The sequence below is a fragment of the Mytilus californianus genome, unplaced genomic scaffold (genome assembly GCF_021869535.1).
Source record: "Mytilus californianus isolate M0D057914Y unplaced genomic scaffold, xbMytCali1.0.p SCAF_2, whole genome shotgun sequence".
Classification (NCBI taxonomy): domain Eukaryota; kingdom Metazoa; phylum Mollusca; class Bivalvia; order Mytilida; family Mytilidae; genus Mytilus; species Mytilus californianus.
Window position 1 is genome coordinate 75,256,124 of NW_026262668.1, and position 13,409 is coordinate 75,269,532.

Here is a 13,409-nt window from a genome sequence, read left to right on the forward strand (position 1 = left end):
TGCTGTGTCAAATATTTAATTACAATCCAAATTCAGTGCTGTATCAAGCTTGAATGTTGTGTCCATACTTGCCCCAACTGTTCAGGGTTCCACCTCTGCGGTCGTAACAAGCTGCACCCCAGTGGAGCATTTTATTAAAGTACTGTCCACCTATTCTTGGCATGTTAAGTATTGAATAGTAACTTACCATGTATGTGATGGTGGTACATAAAATGTGGACTGTCTTCGGTGCTGAAGTTCTACATACTTCAGATCCCTCCTCTATGTTCACAACAAAATAATGTAGATGTAAGAAGAAGCTCTTTTCAAATAACACTGATGGCAGGAATTGATATGTAAAAAAATTACATTTATACTGTAATTAAAAACATCACAAAAATTCAGAAATGCATGATTCCTTATGAATTGACATTTTATAATGTCTAAAAATACTTAATTTGTAGACATAACATTTAATTTTTTATTTTAGGTATAGCCTTCCCAACCTGTGTATCTGTCAACAATTGTATATGTCACTACTCACCCTTAAAAAGTGAAGCAGACATATTATTAAAGGAAGGGGATGTTGTAAAAGTGTAAGTTTTAATTGCTAAATTGGCATTATGGGTGATTATTCATGGCAAGTATTCAAACTGAGGCAATATAATATGTTAGGGACAGTGAATCACAACATTTGTAATATAGATGACAGAAGCTTCAAATCAGTATGTTCTGGTTCATCCACAAGTTATAAATATGAAATTATAAATCTGTTGATAGTCACATATAAAAATGGTAGGGATAAAAGAATGTTTCTGACAAGGGGCAAAACTAAAACTAGTCGTCAGGCCTTGTGGAGAGGTTATTAGAATCCATGTAGGAGTAGTAAAGCATTGTTCAAGTTGTCAGGAAGGCCAGTTGAAGTTTTTAAATATCTATATTCACAGAGTTAAAATTTTGAGGTTTTTAAGACGAGAACCTGTTTGTTAGGTTTTATTTCCACATATTTATGCCCAGGCCATAGCGGAGGGGGCATTAAGTTTTACCCTTGTCTGTCTACGTCCGTACTTCCCGAAGTTGACTTTCGTTTGCCTCAACCAAATGTTATATATAATGTCCCTTTATAACGTTATATGCAAGGGGGGGGGGGGGCATCATCTGTGTCCCATGGACACATTCCCCATTTATTTTTCTTGTCCCTTATTCTTATTCACCTTATTAAAAGATCAAATCTAAAGGAGGAAATATTTTCTTTATTTCATCTAAAATTTGATGCAAGTGAAAAAATTTCCCTTTAACAGTCATGACAGTATGAATAAATTGTAACTGTAATTTTCTGTGTATCTCCAAATTGCAGAGGCCAGTAGATTCCTTTATCTTCTAGTCCTATTACATATAGCTACTAAGCCAGTACAATTTATGGCTAGATTTTACCACTAATTTCAGATTTCGAAAGTGTACTAATCATGTATTTATCATTGTATGAGCTTGTTCACAATATCTCTTGTGCAGAAGTATGAACTTTTGTTATTTGATTTCAGGGATTTAGGTGCACAGATAGATGGATTTATTGCTGTAGCCGCTCACACAGTTGTTGTTGGAGCTTCTATAGTAGGTATTGATTGAGTGTCAGATTTATTGCTGTAGTGGCTTACACAGTTGTTGTTGGAGCTTCTATAGTAGATATTGATTGTCAGATTTATTGCTGTAGCCACTCACACAGTTGTTTTTGGAGCTTCTATAGTAGGTATTGATTGGCTGTCAGATATATTGCTGTAGCAGCTCACACAGTTGTTGTTGGAGTTTCTATAGATGGTATTGATTAAGTGTCAGACTTACTGCTGTAGCGGCTCACACAGTTGTTGTTGGAGCTACTATAGTAGGTATTGATTAAGCGTCATATTTATTGCTGTAGTCGCTCACACAGTTGTTGTTTGAGCTTCTATAGTAGGTATTGGTTGAGTGTCAGATTTATTGCTGTAGCGGCTCACACAGTCGTTGTTGGAGCTTCCATAGTAGGTTTTGATTGAGTGTCAGATTATGTAGCACAGGGTCAAGCAGAGACTTTAGAGGGACGTGCAAGATTATTTTAATTTATTTTCATGAACCCAGATTATTTTTGTCTCGCCTGCATAAAAGCTAGACAAAGGCATGTTGTTTCTGTCAGTGTCAGTTGCAACATTGATCATTTAAGCATTTGATTAGGTTCACAGATGAGACATATCTCTGTGTAGCCGTTAAAAATTGATGTATTATAAAATGTAAAGGTTACAGTTGCCATTACAGTATAGATATATTTAGTAATGGTGACTATCACTAATTTGCCGTTGTGGTTTTATTGGCATGAATATGCATTAAATATTTGCTACTGGACGTTGAGGGAAACAACAGTAAACATGATCAATCTATCAACTTAAGAGTGTTGTTTAAGTAAAAATTAGAACACCGATTTATCAGTGAGAACTAACCCACTTAGTTCATTCAAGCAGTCAAAATGGTCTGAATAACACCCTTTCATGTTGAATGTAAAATGAATAGTTTAATGAAATACATATTATGTATAATGTTTTATCACTTTCTGTGCAGTAAAAGCTTAAGGTAAGTAAAACAAATTGATGGGCATGTTATGCTTTTCTAACATTAGACTGTAATATATGACATGACGATCAACTTATATATTTTTAGGATAAAAAAGTGACGGGTAAAAAGGCTGATGCAATATTAGCAGCACATTTCGCTTCAGAGGTAGCACTCCGATTAGTAAAACCTGGTAATGAGGTAAGCTTTATATGAAGTAAATCTTGAAATACCTTTTACAGTCAATTTTCTTATGCATGCAGAGTCAGAGTAAGAGTTTGGTTGGCTTGCTTGCCTTGCTTGCTTTGTTTGTATTAATATTTGCTCAAGCATTGTAATTAAGATTGACATCTGAAAACAATATAAGTAGGCGGAGTTGAACCTGTATGTAGGTAAATTTGATTATTTGATAGTGTCCAATCAAATTTAAGTATAAAGTATACAAGTTTAACTCTGCCTTTATATATTGTTTTCAGATGTCAATCTTAATTACAATGCTTGAGCAAACATTAATACAAACAAAGCAAGCAAGCCAACCAAACCTTTACTTGCTAGCATTATGATAACAGCTGTAACAGTAGATTTTTTATGGTCACTGGTTTTAGAGATCGGACATTTCTGAAATACATGAAATAGAGTACTTTTAACACTGTCTTTATCCTGTTTTCCTCTCAAAATGATGTTTTTTTGTAAGATTTTGAGGAAACAAATAAGAAATACTGGTTATTGGACAAATATCCCTACAAATTAAAGTTTTGCATAGACTGTAAAATCTTAAGATACTGTTTTCTGCTTTCTGTTTATTTTTCATGTTCTACGGTTACCTATGGTATTTAAGATGCATTATGTTTTCCCATCTTTGCATCTCTACATTGGTTAGTTCTGCATTTCTCTATCTTATATCAGTTTAATATTTTGGATTCAGATAGTTTACCTGGAAGATGCTGTCAAATCAGCTCTAAAGTTAGTTCACATTTATAGTGATGTGAAATTTTAAAGATATATGGCAAATTAAGGTTTTTACCTAGAAAGATGGTGTCACATAGACTTGAAAGTTAAGTCTACAAATATCCTATGGACTCATTCTTGTTTATATGAATAAAAAGAGATATAGGTATGCATCAATATTTTGTGTTGAGAAAATTTTGGTCCTGTGCATTCATTAAATTGCCAACAAAATGTTCAAATGTAAAGTTGAATTCTTTACAAATGAAGAAAAATTCTCTTTACTGTGATATTTATACATTTGCAGAATTATCTTGTGACAGAAAGTATACAGAAAGTAGCAGAGGCATTCGAATGTAAACCAGTAGAGGGTAAGATTCCTTAAAAGCCCTTGACATTATATTTGTTTATGTTTATATATATATAATTACCTCAAAACAAAATCTTAAATTAATAATTGTCTTGAGAGGCCAATAAGATTTTGAAATGAACCATGTTAAGAGGCCTCTAAACAAGCAGTTAAATATATCAGAACTCACTTTTATCACAGACCAAGATCATTAATCAGTAGTTTAATATTCTAATATTCATTCCTTATAAAACTTGATGATATCTTTTCTAATAAATTTTTAACTGAAAAAACAATGAATTGCATATTCCATTCAGGAAATCTGGTTTGATGGTCTGAATGTTGAAATGTGGAGAGAAAATTTATACTAGAAAAACAAAATTTTCATCTTGATTATATATACTGGCATACTTATGATGACCTTATTCAAGGGACGTAATTATGAATCCTGATTGAACTTTGAATTCTGAACAGTATGCTTCTTCAATTTTGGATAAAAATATGCTGGACTATTTATACAACCATGAAACACGAGTGCATAAATTCAGGAAAAAAAACAGAAATGATACATTTGAAAATTGTGATTTGAAAATTTTAAGCCTGGTATCTATGATGAGTATATATTGAAATATAAAATATTTTATGTAAAGTTTTTTATAAAAATGTTTTTATAGAATGTCACTAATGTTCATGTAATCAAACCATGTAACCTTAAAAAGGATAAAATAAGAATAAGAATATTTATTATTCCAATCAAGGGTCCTTGATGGGCAGCATAACATGTACATAAAATAGATGTTTGACTTTTAGGCTGGAATAAACAACTTTATTGTATCACAGGATCAGTTTTAGACTGGTCAAGTAACTTTCAGTTATTTTAAAATTCCATGTTGAACAAAAGTTTAAATGGCTTGCTTTCAAACTTTGTTAGGATGTTTGCTTAAGCATTGTAATTAAGATTGACACCTGAATACAATGGATAGGCAGATTATACATAGATTTTATTGTACAATGAATATTATATTGTTTCCAGTCAGACATTTGATACACATCCTTTAAAGCTCTACCATCACTTGGGAGAATTGAAAGATGAAAAGAAGCATATGTTAAAGGTTATACAGGAAAAAGAAATAGTTAGTTTGATATGAACCACTTTGAAACCTTGGGTCATGGATTTGCCATAATTTACAATTTTTTCAAAGAGTACCATTTTGGTATATAAGAAAAATTAATATTCTTGAGATCTTATAACGAGAAAGTTATAAATGATAAAAACAATCTTTACGGTGTTGTTCTTTAAAAAATATAACTTGAACACAAAAAACCCACATTTTGATTGAAAGCAGTATAAATGTAGGCATACTTATGATGATTCTATTCAAGGGACGTAATTCTGATAACTGATTGTACTTTGAATTCTGATTGGTATGCTCTATCAATGCATGATGGAAAATACTCCAAACCCACCAACTGAAACCAAAGTAATTAATCTTGGAATATGTAAATTACCTTTTAAGAAATCATAATTATTACAGTTTAATTTAAGATATACTGTAAATTCAGAAGTTGATGCTATGATTTTATTAATATGACATATGACAGTTTAGATTGACAATTAAATTCCAAATATTTGACTCCTTGAGGCAAGACCTAGGCGTGCTGTTTCCTGTGTCAGTGGAAGCAACAAAATTAATGTATACATTATTAGTTGAGTTTAAGAGGAACCACTTGTGGTATTGAAGTATGTAATATTTGATATGCAGTTGTATAATCATATCTCATATTTGGCTCTGCTGTCATAGTCGTGGTCCATTGACTGAAAGTTTTGTGTAGTAAACATATTTCACAAAGTTTGTGATTAACTCAGTCTAATGGTAAGTCAGTGATATTTGGTATGCAGTTGCATTAGCTTTGGCAAATTATTTTCATCAAGCATAAATTTCAGTAAAGGTTTTATATGAATTGTAGTAATAGTTTTTTATACGGCCGCAAAAAATTTTTTGGGATCGTATGATGTCGTCTGTGTCGTCGTCCGAAGACATATTTGGTTTCCGGACAATAACTTTAGTTTAAGTGAATGGATCTCTATGAAATTTTTTAAGAAGGTTCAATTCCACAAAGGGAAGGTTGGGATTGATTTTGGGGGTGATGGTCCCAACCGTTTAGGAATTAGGGCCCAAAAGGGGCCCAAAACAAGCATCTTACTAGTTTCAGGATAATAACTTGTGTATAAGTATTTTGATTGCTCTGAAATTGTACCACAATGTTTAATACCACAAGAAGAAGGTTGGGATTCATTTTGGGGGTTGATGTGCCAATAGTTTAGGAATTAAGGGCCAAAAAGGGGCCAAAAACAAGCATTTTTGTAGTTTCCAGACAATAACTTGTGTGTGAGTATGGATCTCTCTGACATTGTACCACAAGGTTCCATAATACAAAAGAAAGTCTGGGATTGAGTTTGGGGGTAATTGCCCCAAACATGGAGGAATAAAGGGCCAAAAACAAGCATTTTTATACGCCCGTTTACGGGACGTATTATGGTATACCGTTGTCCGTCCGTCCGTCCGTCAACATGTCGGACATTAACTCAAAAACGCTTTAACCAATTTGCATGAAACTTTAGTGAATTGTTTATATCTATTGACGTGAGCTCCCTTTCGTTTTTTATAAAATTTTGATTTTACGTTTCCGAGTTATGAGGTTTTATTCATTAAAAAAAGGGGGGTTTTCCACTTTTCGGACAATAACTCATAAATGCTTTTACCAATTTGCAGGAAATTTTGGTGAATTGTTAATATCAATTGAATTGACATGAGCTCCCTTTTGATTTTAATAAATTTTAGATTGTACGTTTCCGAGTTATGGGGCTTTATTCATTATAAAAAGGGGGATTTTCCTGTTTTCGGACAATAACTCAGAAATGCTTTTACCAATTTACTAGAAACTTTGGTGAATTGTTTATATCTAATGACATGAGCTCTCTTTTGATTTTAATTTATTTTAGATTTTACGTTTCCGAGTAATGGGGTTTTATTCATTAAAAAAAGGGGTATTTTCCAGTTTTCGGACAATAACTCAAGAATGCTTTCAGCAGTTTTCATTAAACTTTGGTGCTTGGTTTATATCTATTAAGATAACCTCCCTTTAGTATTTCATAAATTTCTTACATTGAAAAAGTTATTGTTTGTTTATAGTCTGACAACAGATTTACCAAGTATTGCGCAACAGCACAGTGTATTGCACAACAGCAAGAAATCTTTAATTGAATATAAATACAATTCATATAACCAATTTCAAGTTCTTTGACTACATTTATTCAGAAACCTATAATATGTCAAATATTTTATTACAATCCAAATTCAGACCTATATCAAGCTTGAATATTGTGTCCTTTTTTGCCCCAACTGTTCAGGGTTGGACCTCTGGGGGCGTATCCAGCTGCGCTCAGCGAAGCAGTTTATTCTAGTTTCCAGTTGTGTTTAAGTGAATGGATCTCTCTGAAATTGTACTACAAGGTTCCATACTACAAAGGAAAGACTGGGATTGAGTTGGGGTAATTGCTCTGAGGAGGGATTCAAAAAGTTGGGGGGGGGGGGGATTTTTTTTTCCAATTTTTTTAAGGGGTTCATATTTTTTTCAAAATTTTTCAAATTTCAAATTTTTTAAAAGTTTCAAGAAGAAAGAAGAAACCTTCAATTGCACAGTATTGCGCAATAGATTTGTAAGATCTTTGACCACATTTATTTTGTGTCAGAAACCTATATTATGTCTAAAATGTGATCACAATCCAAATTCAGACAGTATCAAGCTTGAATATTGTGTCCAAATTTGCCTCAACTGTTCAGGGTTCGACCTATGCGGTCGTATCGGGCTGCGCTCAGTGAAGCATTTTATTTTTTCAGCAACTTAATTTTTATATCAGAATTTTTGAAAGCTTATTTGTAGTTTTTATACGACCGCAAAAATTAAAAATTTTTTGGTCGTATATTGGTATGACGTTGGCGTCGTCGTCGTCGTCGTCCGGCGTCGTCCGAAGACACATTGGTTTTCGCACTCTAACTTTAGTTTAAGTGAATGGATCTCCATGAAATTTCACCATAAGGTTCAATACCACAAAAGGAAGGTTGGGATTGATTTTGGGGGTTATGGTACCAACAGTTAAGGAATTAGGGGCCAAAAAGGGGCCAAAAATAAGCATTTTTGTAACTTTCAGACAATAACTTGTGTGTAAGTGTATGGATCTCTCTGACATTGTACCACAAGGTTCCATATCACAAAGGGAAGGCTGTAATTGATTTTGGGGGTAATTGCCTCAAAATTTTAGGAATTAGGGGCCAAAAAAGGGGCAAAAAACAAGCATTTTCCTAGTTTCATGACAATAACTTGTGTGTAAGTGTTTGGATATTTCTGAAATTGTACTACAAGGTTCCATATCACAAAGGGAAAGCTGGAATTGAGTTTGGGGGTAATTGCCCGAAACGTTTAGGAATTGGGGGCCAAAAAGGGGCCAAAAATAAGCATTTTTCTAGTTTCCAGACAATAACTTGTGTTCAAGTGTATGGATCTCTCTGAAATTGTACTGCAAGGTACCATACCACAAAGGGAAGGCTGGGATTGAGTTTGGGGGTGATGAATCATAAGGGGGTTCAAAAAATTTGGGGGGGGGATTTTTTTTTTTCTTTTTTTTTCTTTTTTTCCTTTTTTTTTTCTTTTAAAATTTTCCATTTTAAGTTGGGTTATTTCTGATTTATATTTAAAAGCAAATAATAATGATATGGTAGGAGATACACACCAAACAGGATGTGTAAATTATTATATAATAAGTATTGTGCAATAGCAAGAAATTTTCAATTGCACAGTATTGCACAATAGCAAGAAATCTTCAATTGCACAGTATTGCGCAATAGCAAGAAATCTTCAATTTAACAGTATTGCGCAATAGCAAGAAATATCCAATAGCACAATATTGCGCAATAGCAAGAAATTGTCAATTGTACAGTATTGCGCAATAGCAAGAAATATTCAATTGCACAGTATTGTGCAAAAGAAGATACTTCGTATAAATTGCTTATTTCTTGATCAATTTCAATGGGGTTTTATTCTTGAATTCTAGGGGTTCTTTGATATGCTGAATCTAACCGTGTATTAAGTTTTTGGATTTTGGGCCCCGTTTTTAAATTGGTCCACATTGAGGTCCAAAGGGTCCAAAATTAAACTTTGTTTGATTTCATCAAAAATTGAATTATTGGGGTTCTTTGATATGCCGAATCTAACCGTGTATTTAGATTTTTAATTTTGGGTCCCGTTTTTTAAATTTGTCTACATTAAGGTCCAAAGGGTCCAAAATTAAACTTAGTTTGATTTTAACAAAAATTGAATTCTTAGGGTTCTTTGATATGCTGAATCTAAACATGTGTTTAGATTTTTGATTATGGGCCCAGTTTTCAAGTTGGTCCAAGTTGGGGTCCAAAATTAAACTTTGTTTGATTTCAACAAAAATTGAATATATGGGGTTCTTTGATATGCTGAATCTAAACATGTATTTAGATTTTAGATTTTTGGCCCAGTTTTCAAGTTGGTCCAAATTGGGGCCCAAAATAAAACTTTGTTTGATTTCAACAAAAATTGAATATATGGGGTTCTTTGATATGCTGAATCTTACCATGTAATTAGATTTTTTATTTGTGGGCCCGCTATCAAATTGGTTCATATTGAGGTCAAAAGGGTCCAAAATTAAACTTTGTTTGATTTCATCAAAAATTGAATTATTGGGGTTCTTTGATATGCCAAATCTAACCGTGTATTCAGATTTTTAATTTTGGGTCCTGTTTTTTAAATTGGTCTACATTAAGGTCCAAAGGGTCCAAAATTAAACTTAGTTTGATTTTAACAAAAATTGAATTTTTGGGGTTCTTTGATATGCTGAATCTAAACATGTGTTTAGATTTTTGATTATGGGACCAGTTTTCAAGTTGGTCCAAGTTGGGGTCCAAAATTAAACTTTGTTTGATTTCAACAAAAATTGAATATATGGGGTTCTTTGATATGCTGAATCTAAACATGTATTTAGATTTTAGATTTTTGGCCCAGTTTTCAAGATGGTCCAAATTGGGGTCCAAAATTAAACTTTGTTTGATTTCAACAAAAATTGAATATATGGGGTTCTTTGATATGCTGAATCTTACCATGTATTTAGATTTTTTATTTGTGGGCCCGCTATCAAATTGGTTCATATTGAGGTCAAAAGGGTCCAAAATTAAACTTTGTTTGATTTCATCAAAAATTGAATTATTGGGGTTCTTTGATATGCCAAATCTAACTGTGTTTTTAGATTTTTAATTTAGGGTCCCATTTTTTAAATTTGTCTACATTAAGGTCCAAAGGGTCCAAAATTAAACTTAGTTTGATTTTAACAAAAATTGAATTCTTCGGGTACTTTGATATGGTGAATCTAAACATGTGTTTAGATTTTTGATTATGGGACCAGTTTTCAAGTTTGTCCAAGTTGGGGTCCAAAATTAAACTTTGTTTGATTTCAACAAAAATTGAATATATGGGGTTCTTTGATATGCTGAATCTAACCATGTATTTTGATTTTGGACATTGGACCATAATAGGTAAATTAAAAAAATTGAAGTTCTTAGACCACATTCTTTCTGTGTCAGAAACCTATGCTGTGTCAAATATTTAATCACAATCCAAATTCAGAGCTGTATCAAGCTTGAATGTTGTGTCCATACTTGCCCCAACTGTTCAGGGTTCGACCTCTGCGGTCGTATCAAGCTGCGCCCAGCGAAGCATTTTATGTAATCATACAAGTACAATTGGTGTCTCCATACCATTGAAAAGTGATATTGATAATTAATTATTTGCAATAGACCATTTATTCATTAATATATATGAAGTTTCTGTAAATCTGTATCACTTAATTATGTTTTTTGATATTCAAAATATAGCAGGCAAATTGATACCAATCATTTAAAAATTTTACTAGATACCCAATCTGAGATATGTACTTGGGATTAACACCAGCAAATGTAGTATTTTCCAAAATAAAATAATGAAAGAAATATGACTAAATCACAAATGGACACTATCTGACTATATATATCATTCTAATATAAAAGGTTTTAAAACTGCACAGTGAAGGCAAAACCAGGTATACTGATGATGCTTTTATTTCAAGGGACATAATTCTGATTCCTGATTGTAATTTGAAATCTGAATAGTATGCTATTGTATTTGAAATGAAGCAGAAAGTGTTCAAAAATCTAAATGCAGATTATTTCTAACATAAGTGATCATAGATATGTAACATTGTTTTTTATGTCCATATCATACCTTCTTCTCTGATCAGTGAAGTAACATTCTGAAAAATACAAGTTATTTTACTCTGAAACAACATTTCTTTTGTTTTTCATAATTGTTTTCTAGAATACTTTTCCATATATAGGTTGCATTTCTGTAAATATTGACAATGCAATTTCCCATAGGAACTCCTTTTACGGCTAAAACTGTACCACTTTTACTATGAAGTTTTGAAAAAAATCATATCCTAGAATGGAAAGTTCATATGCACTACAATTTTTTTCAAAGGTCAAAATATAGGGCTGTGCGGCATATTTTCAACGTTTATATGCCCCAAACTTCTAAGAGTTTAAACTAACACTAAATTTCTTAACTTTCCCTACCTTGACTGTAGGGTTACCACAGATTTCTATATGGACAATATGCATATGTATATTTACTGGTAACATTCCCAAGTTATGTCTCTATGAGATGAAACCTAGAGATCATAACTGGGAACCAGTATGTAAACAAAATTAATTATCTTTGAATATTTTATATCTCCCCAAAAGCGGCGTGGTTTGAGAAACAGCTGTATTTACAAAGTGCAACCTTTAGGTACTTATTCAACTGCATAACAAGACGAGTTTTTTGTCCTTTAAATATGAAAATCACAACATATCTAAAATTCCTTGACAGGCCATAATCTTGCCGGCGAAATGACGATTTAAGTCGCCAAAGAATTTTGAAAATCGCTAAATCTCGCCGGCCGATTGACTTCATAGCGAAGTCAAATCGCTATCAAAATCGGTAAAAGGGAGACAACTTGTGATTGACAAATCTCACAGGTAAAAAAATGGCGGCTGACATGGAAAATCGAGATTTTCAAAAACGACCCAGGACTAATACTGTAAACGATCAAATTAAATAAAAAAAAACGGGGACTTTGAACATCCTCGGATATAACTTTCAAAATTGTTCAAACGGAAAACTGACCGTCTGTTTTAAGTTATCGTTTTACGATGATTTTCATCTGAGGATGTTGCGTAATCACTCAGCTGATTTGTTTTATTTTTATTACCTACACGAGTCGATCAATTTTACTATTCGGTAGGTAAAGGGTGAGAATAAATGGTAGATTTATTATATTCATTGAATAAAAATTGAAATATAAAAGGTAGAAAGACAGCTGATGGATAATGTGATTGCAAACGTACGACACTCGACCAGATTGCGATCAGCAGTGGATTTTTTCTCATGACCACTTCGTTGATTTGGATGATATTTTAAAAAAATGATAGAAATTAGCTCTTTATCGGATAATTAATTTGCGATTGAAAGATATTTTCATTTATAGACTTACAATCTTTAATGATAATCTCAATTTACAACTAACATAAATGTCCTGGACATTCAATAATGTTTTACAAAATAATGACAAGTGGTGATATAAATTAAATTCCCAGTCATGTGAAATTCATCAGGTAAACTAGGAGTCATATTTTTCTGGAGTTTTAAAAATAAATTGAGGCAGATGCACATGAATTTAATGCATCATAATCTTGATAATATTACTAGGCTACTCCCCCATGTCCCAATCAACAAATTTTATTTAGAACACATTATGGTATCAATAAATAAATAACAACTATATATTGTCTAAACCTTTTTATTAAGAACTTTCTATATATACATTGTGTACAATAACATATGAAAAAACTGCAAGTATATCTTTTATTGAATATAAAACAATTTCCTTAGTGATACATGTAAGCATGAAAACACGATGCAACCGAAACGGTAATGGAATCTCACTTCTCCAAGAAGTTGACCACTTCTCCCTTCTCTCTCATTGAAGGAGAAGTCACTTCTCCCTCTTCAAAATCCTAGATTAGGCCCTGCTTGAGTCATTCTGTCAGATAAAAGTACATTTTGTAATATATATTTGAACCCATGTATGTATTAGACCTTCAAATTTCTTGCCATTCATGCAAAAATTGAAGGGGGAAAATGACAAATTTCACTAAAATTTACACCTTTCCGCTATTTTTTGGTACAAGTTTGATATGGCCTTTCTAAGAACACTAAAACTCACAGTTGAATTGAAAACAAATGAAAAATGTAGGCATACTTATGATGATTCTATTCAAGGGACGTAATTCTGATAACTGATTGTACTTTGAATTCTGAATGGTATGCTGTATCACTGCCTTATGAAAATACTCCCAAACCCTTCTTCTAAGACAAGTATTTATCTTGGAATTTAAATAAG

At 32.5% G+C, this 13,409-nt stretch overlaps 1 protein-coding gene, 1 long non-coding RNA gene and 1 other non-coding gene across 6 annotated transcripts in view; all 3 read left to right on the forward strand.

The window, feature by feature from the left end:
- Positions 1-13,409, forward strand: part of LOC127728209 (proliferation-associated protein 2G4-like) — a 77,558-nt gene that overhangs the window by 15,797 nt on the left and 48,352 nt on the right. Inside the window, exons 3-6 of the mRNA XM_052235440.1 lie at positions 470-575; positions 1,521-1,590; positions 2,665-2,757; positions 3,809-3,872. Of these exons, the coding sequence (XP_052091400.1) occupies positions 470-575; positions 1,521-1,590; positions 2,665-2,757; positions 3,809-3,872 (333 nt within the window). The remainder of the gene's footprint in view (positions 1-469; positions 576-1,520; positions 1,591-2,664; positions 2,758-3,808; positions 3,873-13,409) is intronic.
- On the forward strand, positions 147-278 carry LOC127731274 (small nucleolar RNA SNORA57). The gene has a single exon (XR_007995598.1). It is a non-coding gene; the product is annotated as a small nucleolar RNA SNORA57 (small nucleolar RNA).
- Positions 5,460-13,409, forward strand: part of LOC127728221 (uncharacterized) — a 28,039-nt gene continuing 20,089 nt past the window's right edge. For 3 of the 4 annotated variants that reach the window (XR_007994041.1, XR_007994043.1, XR_007994044.1), the window contains exon 1: positions 7,787-10,225. This is a non-coding gene — a long non-coding RNA (uncharacterized LOC127728221). Of the gene's footprint in view, positions 5,956-7,786; positions 10,226-13,409 lie in introns of those variants that run through there. The other variant, XR_007994045.1, reaches the window with a different exon arrangement.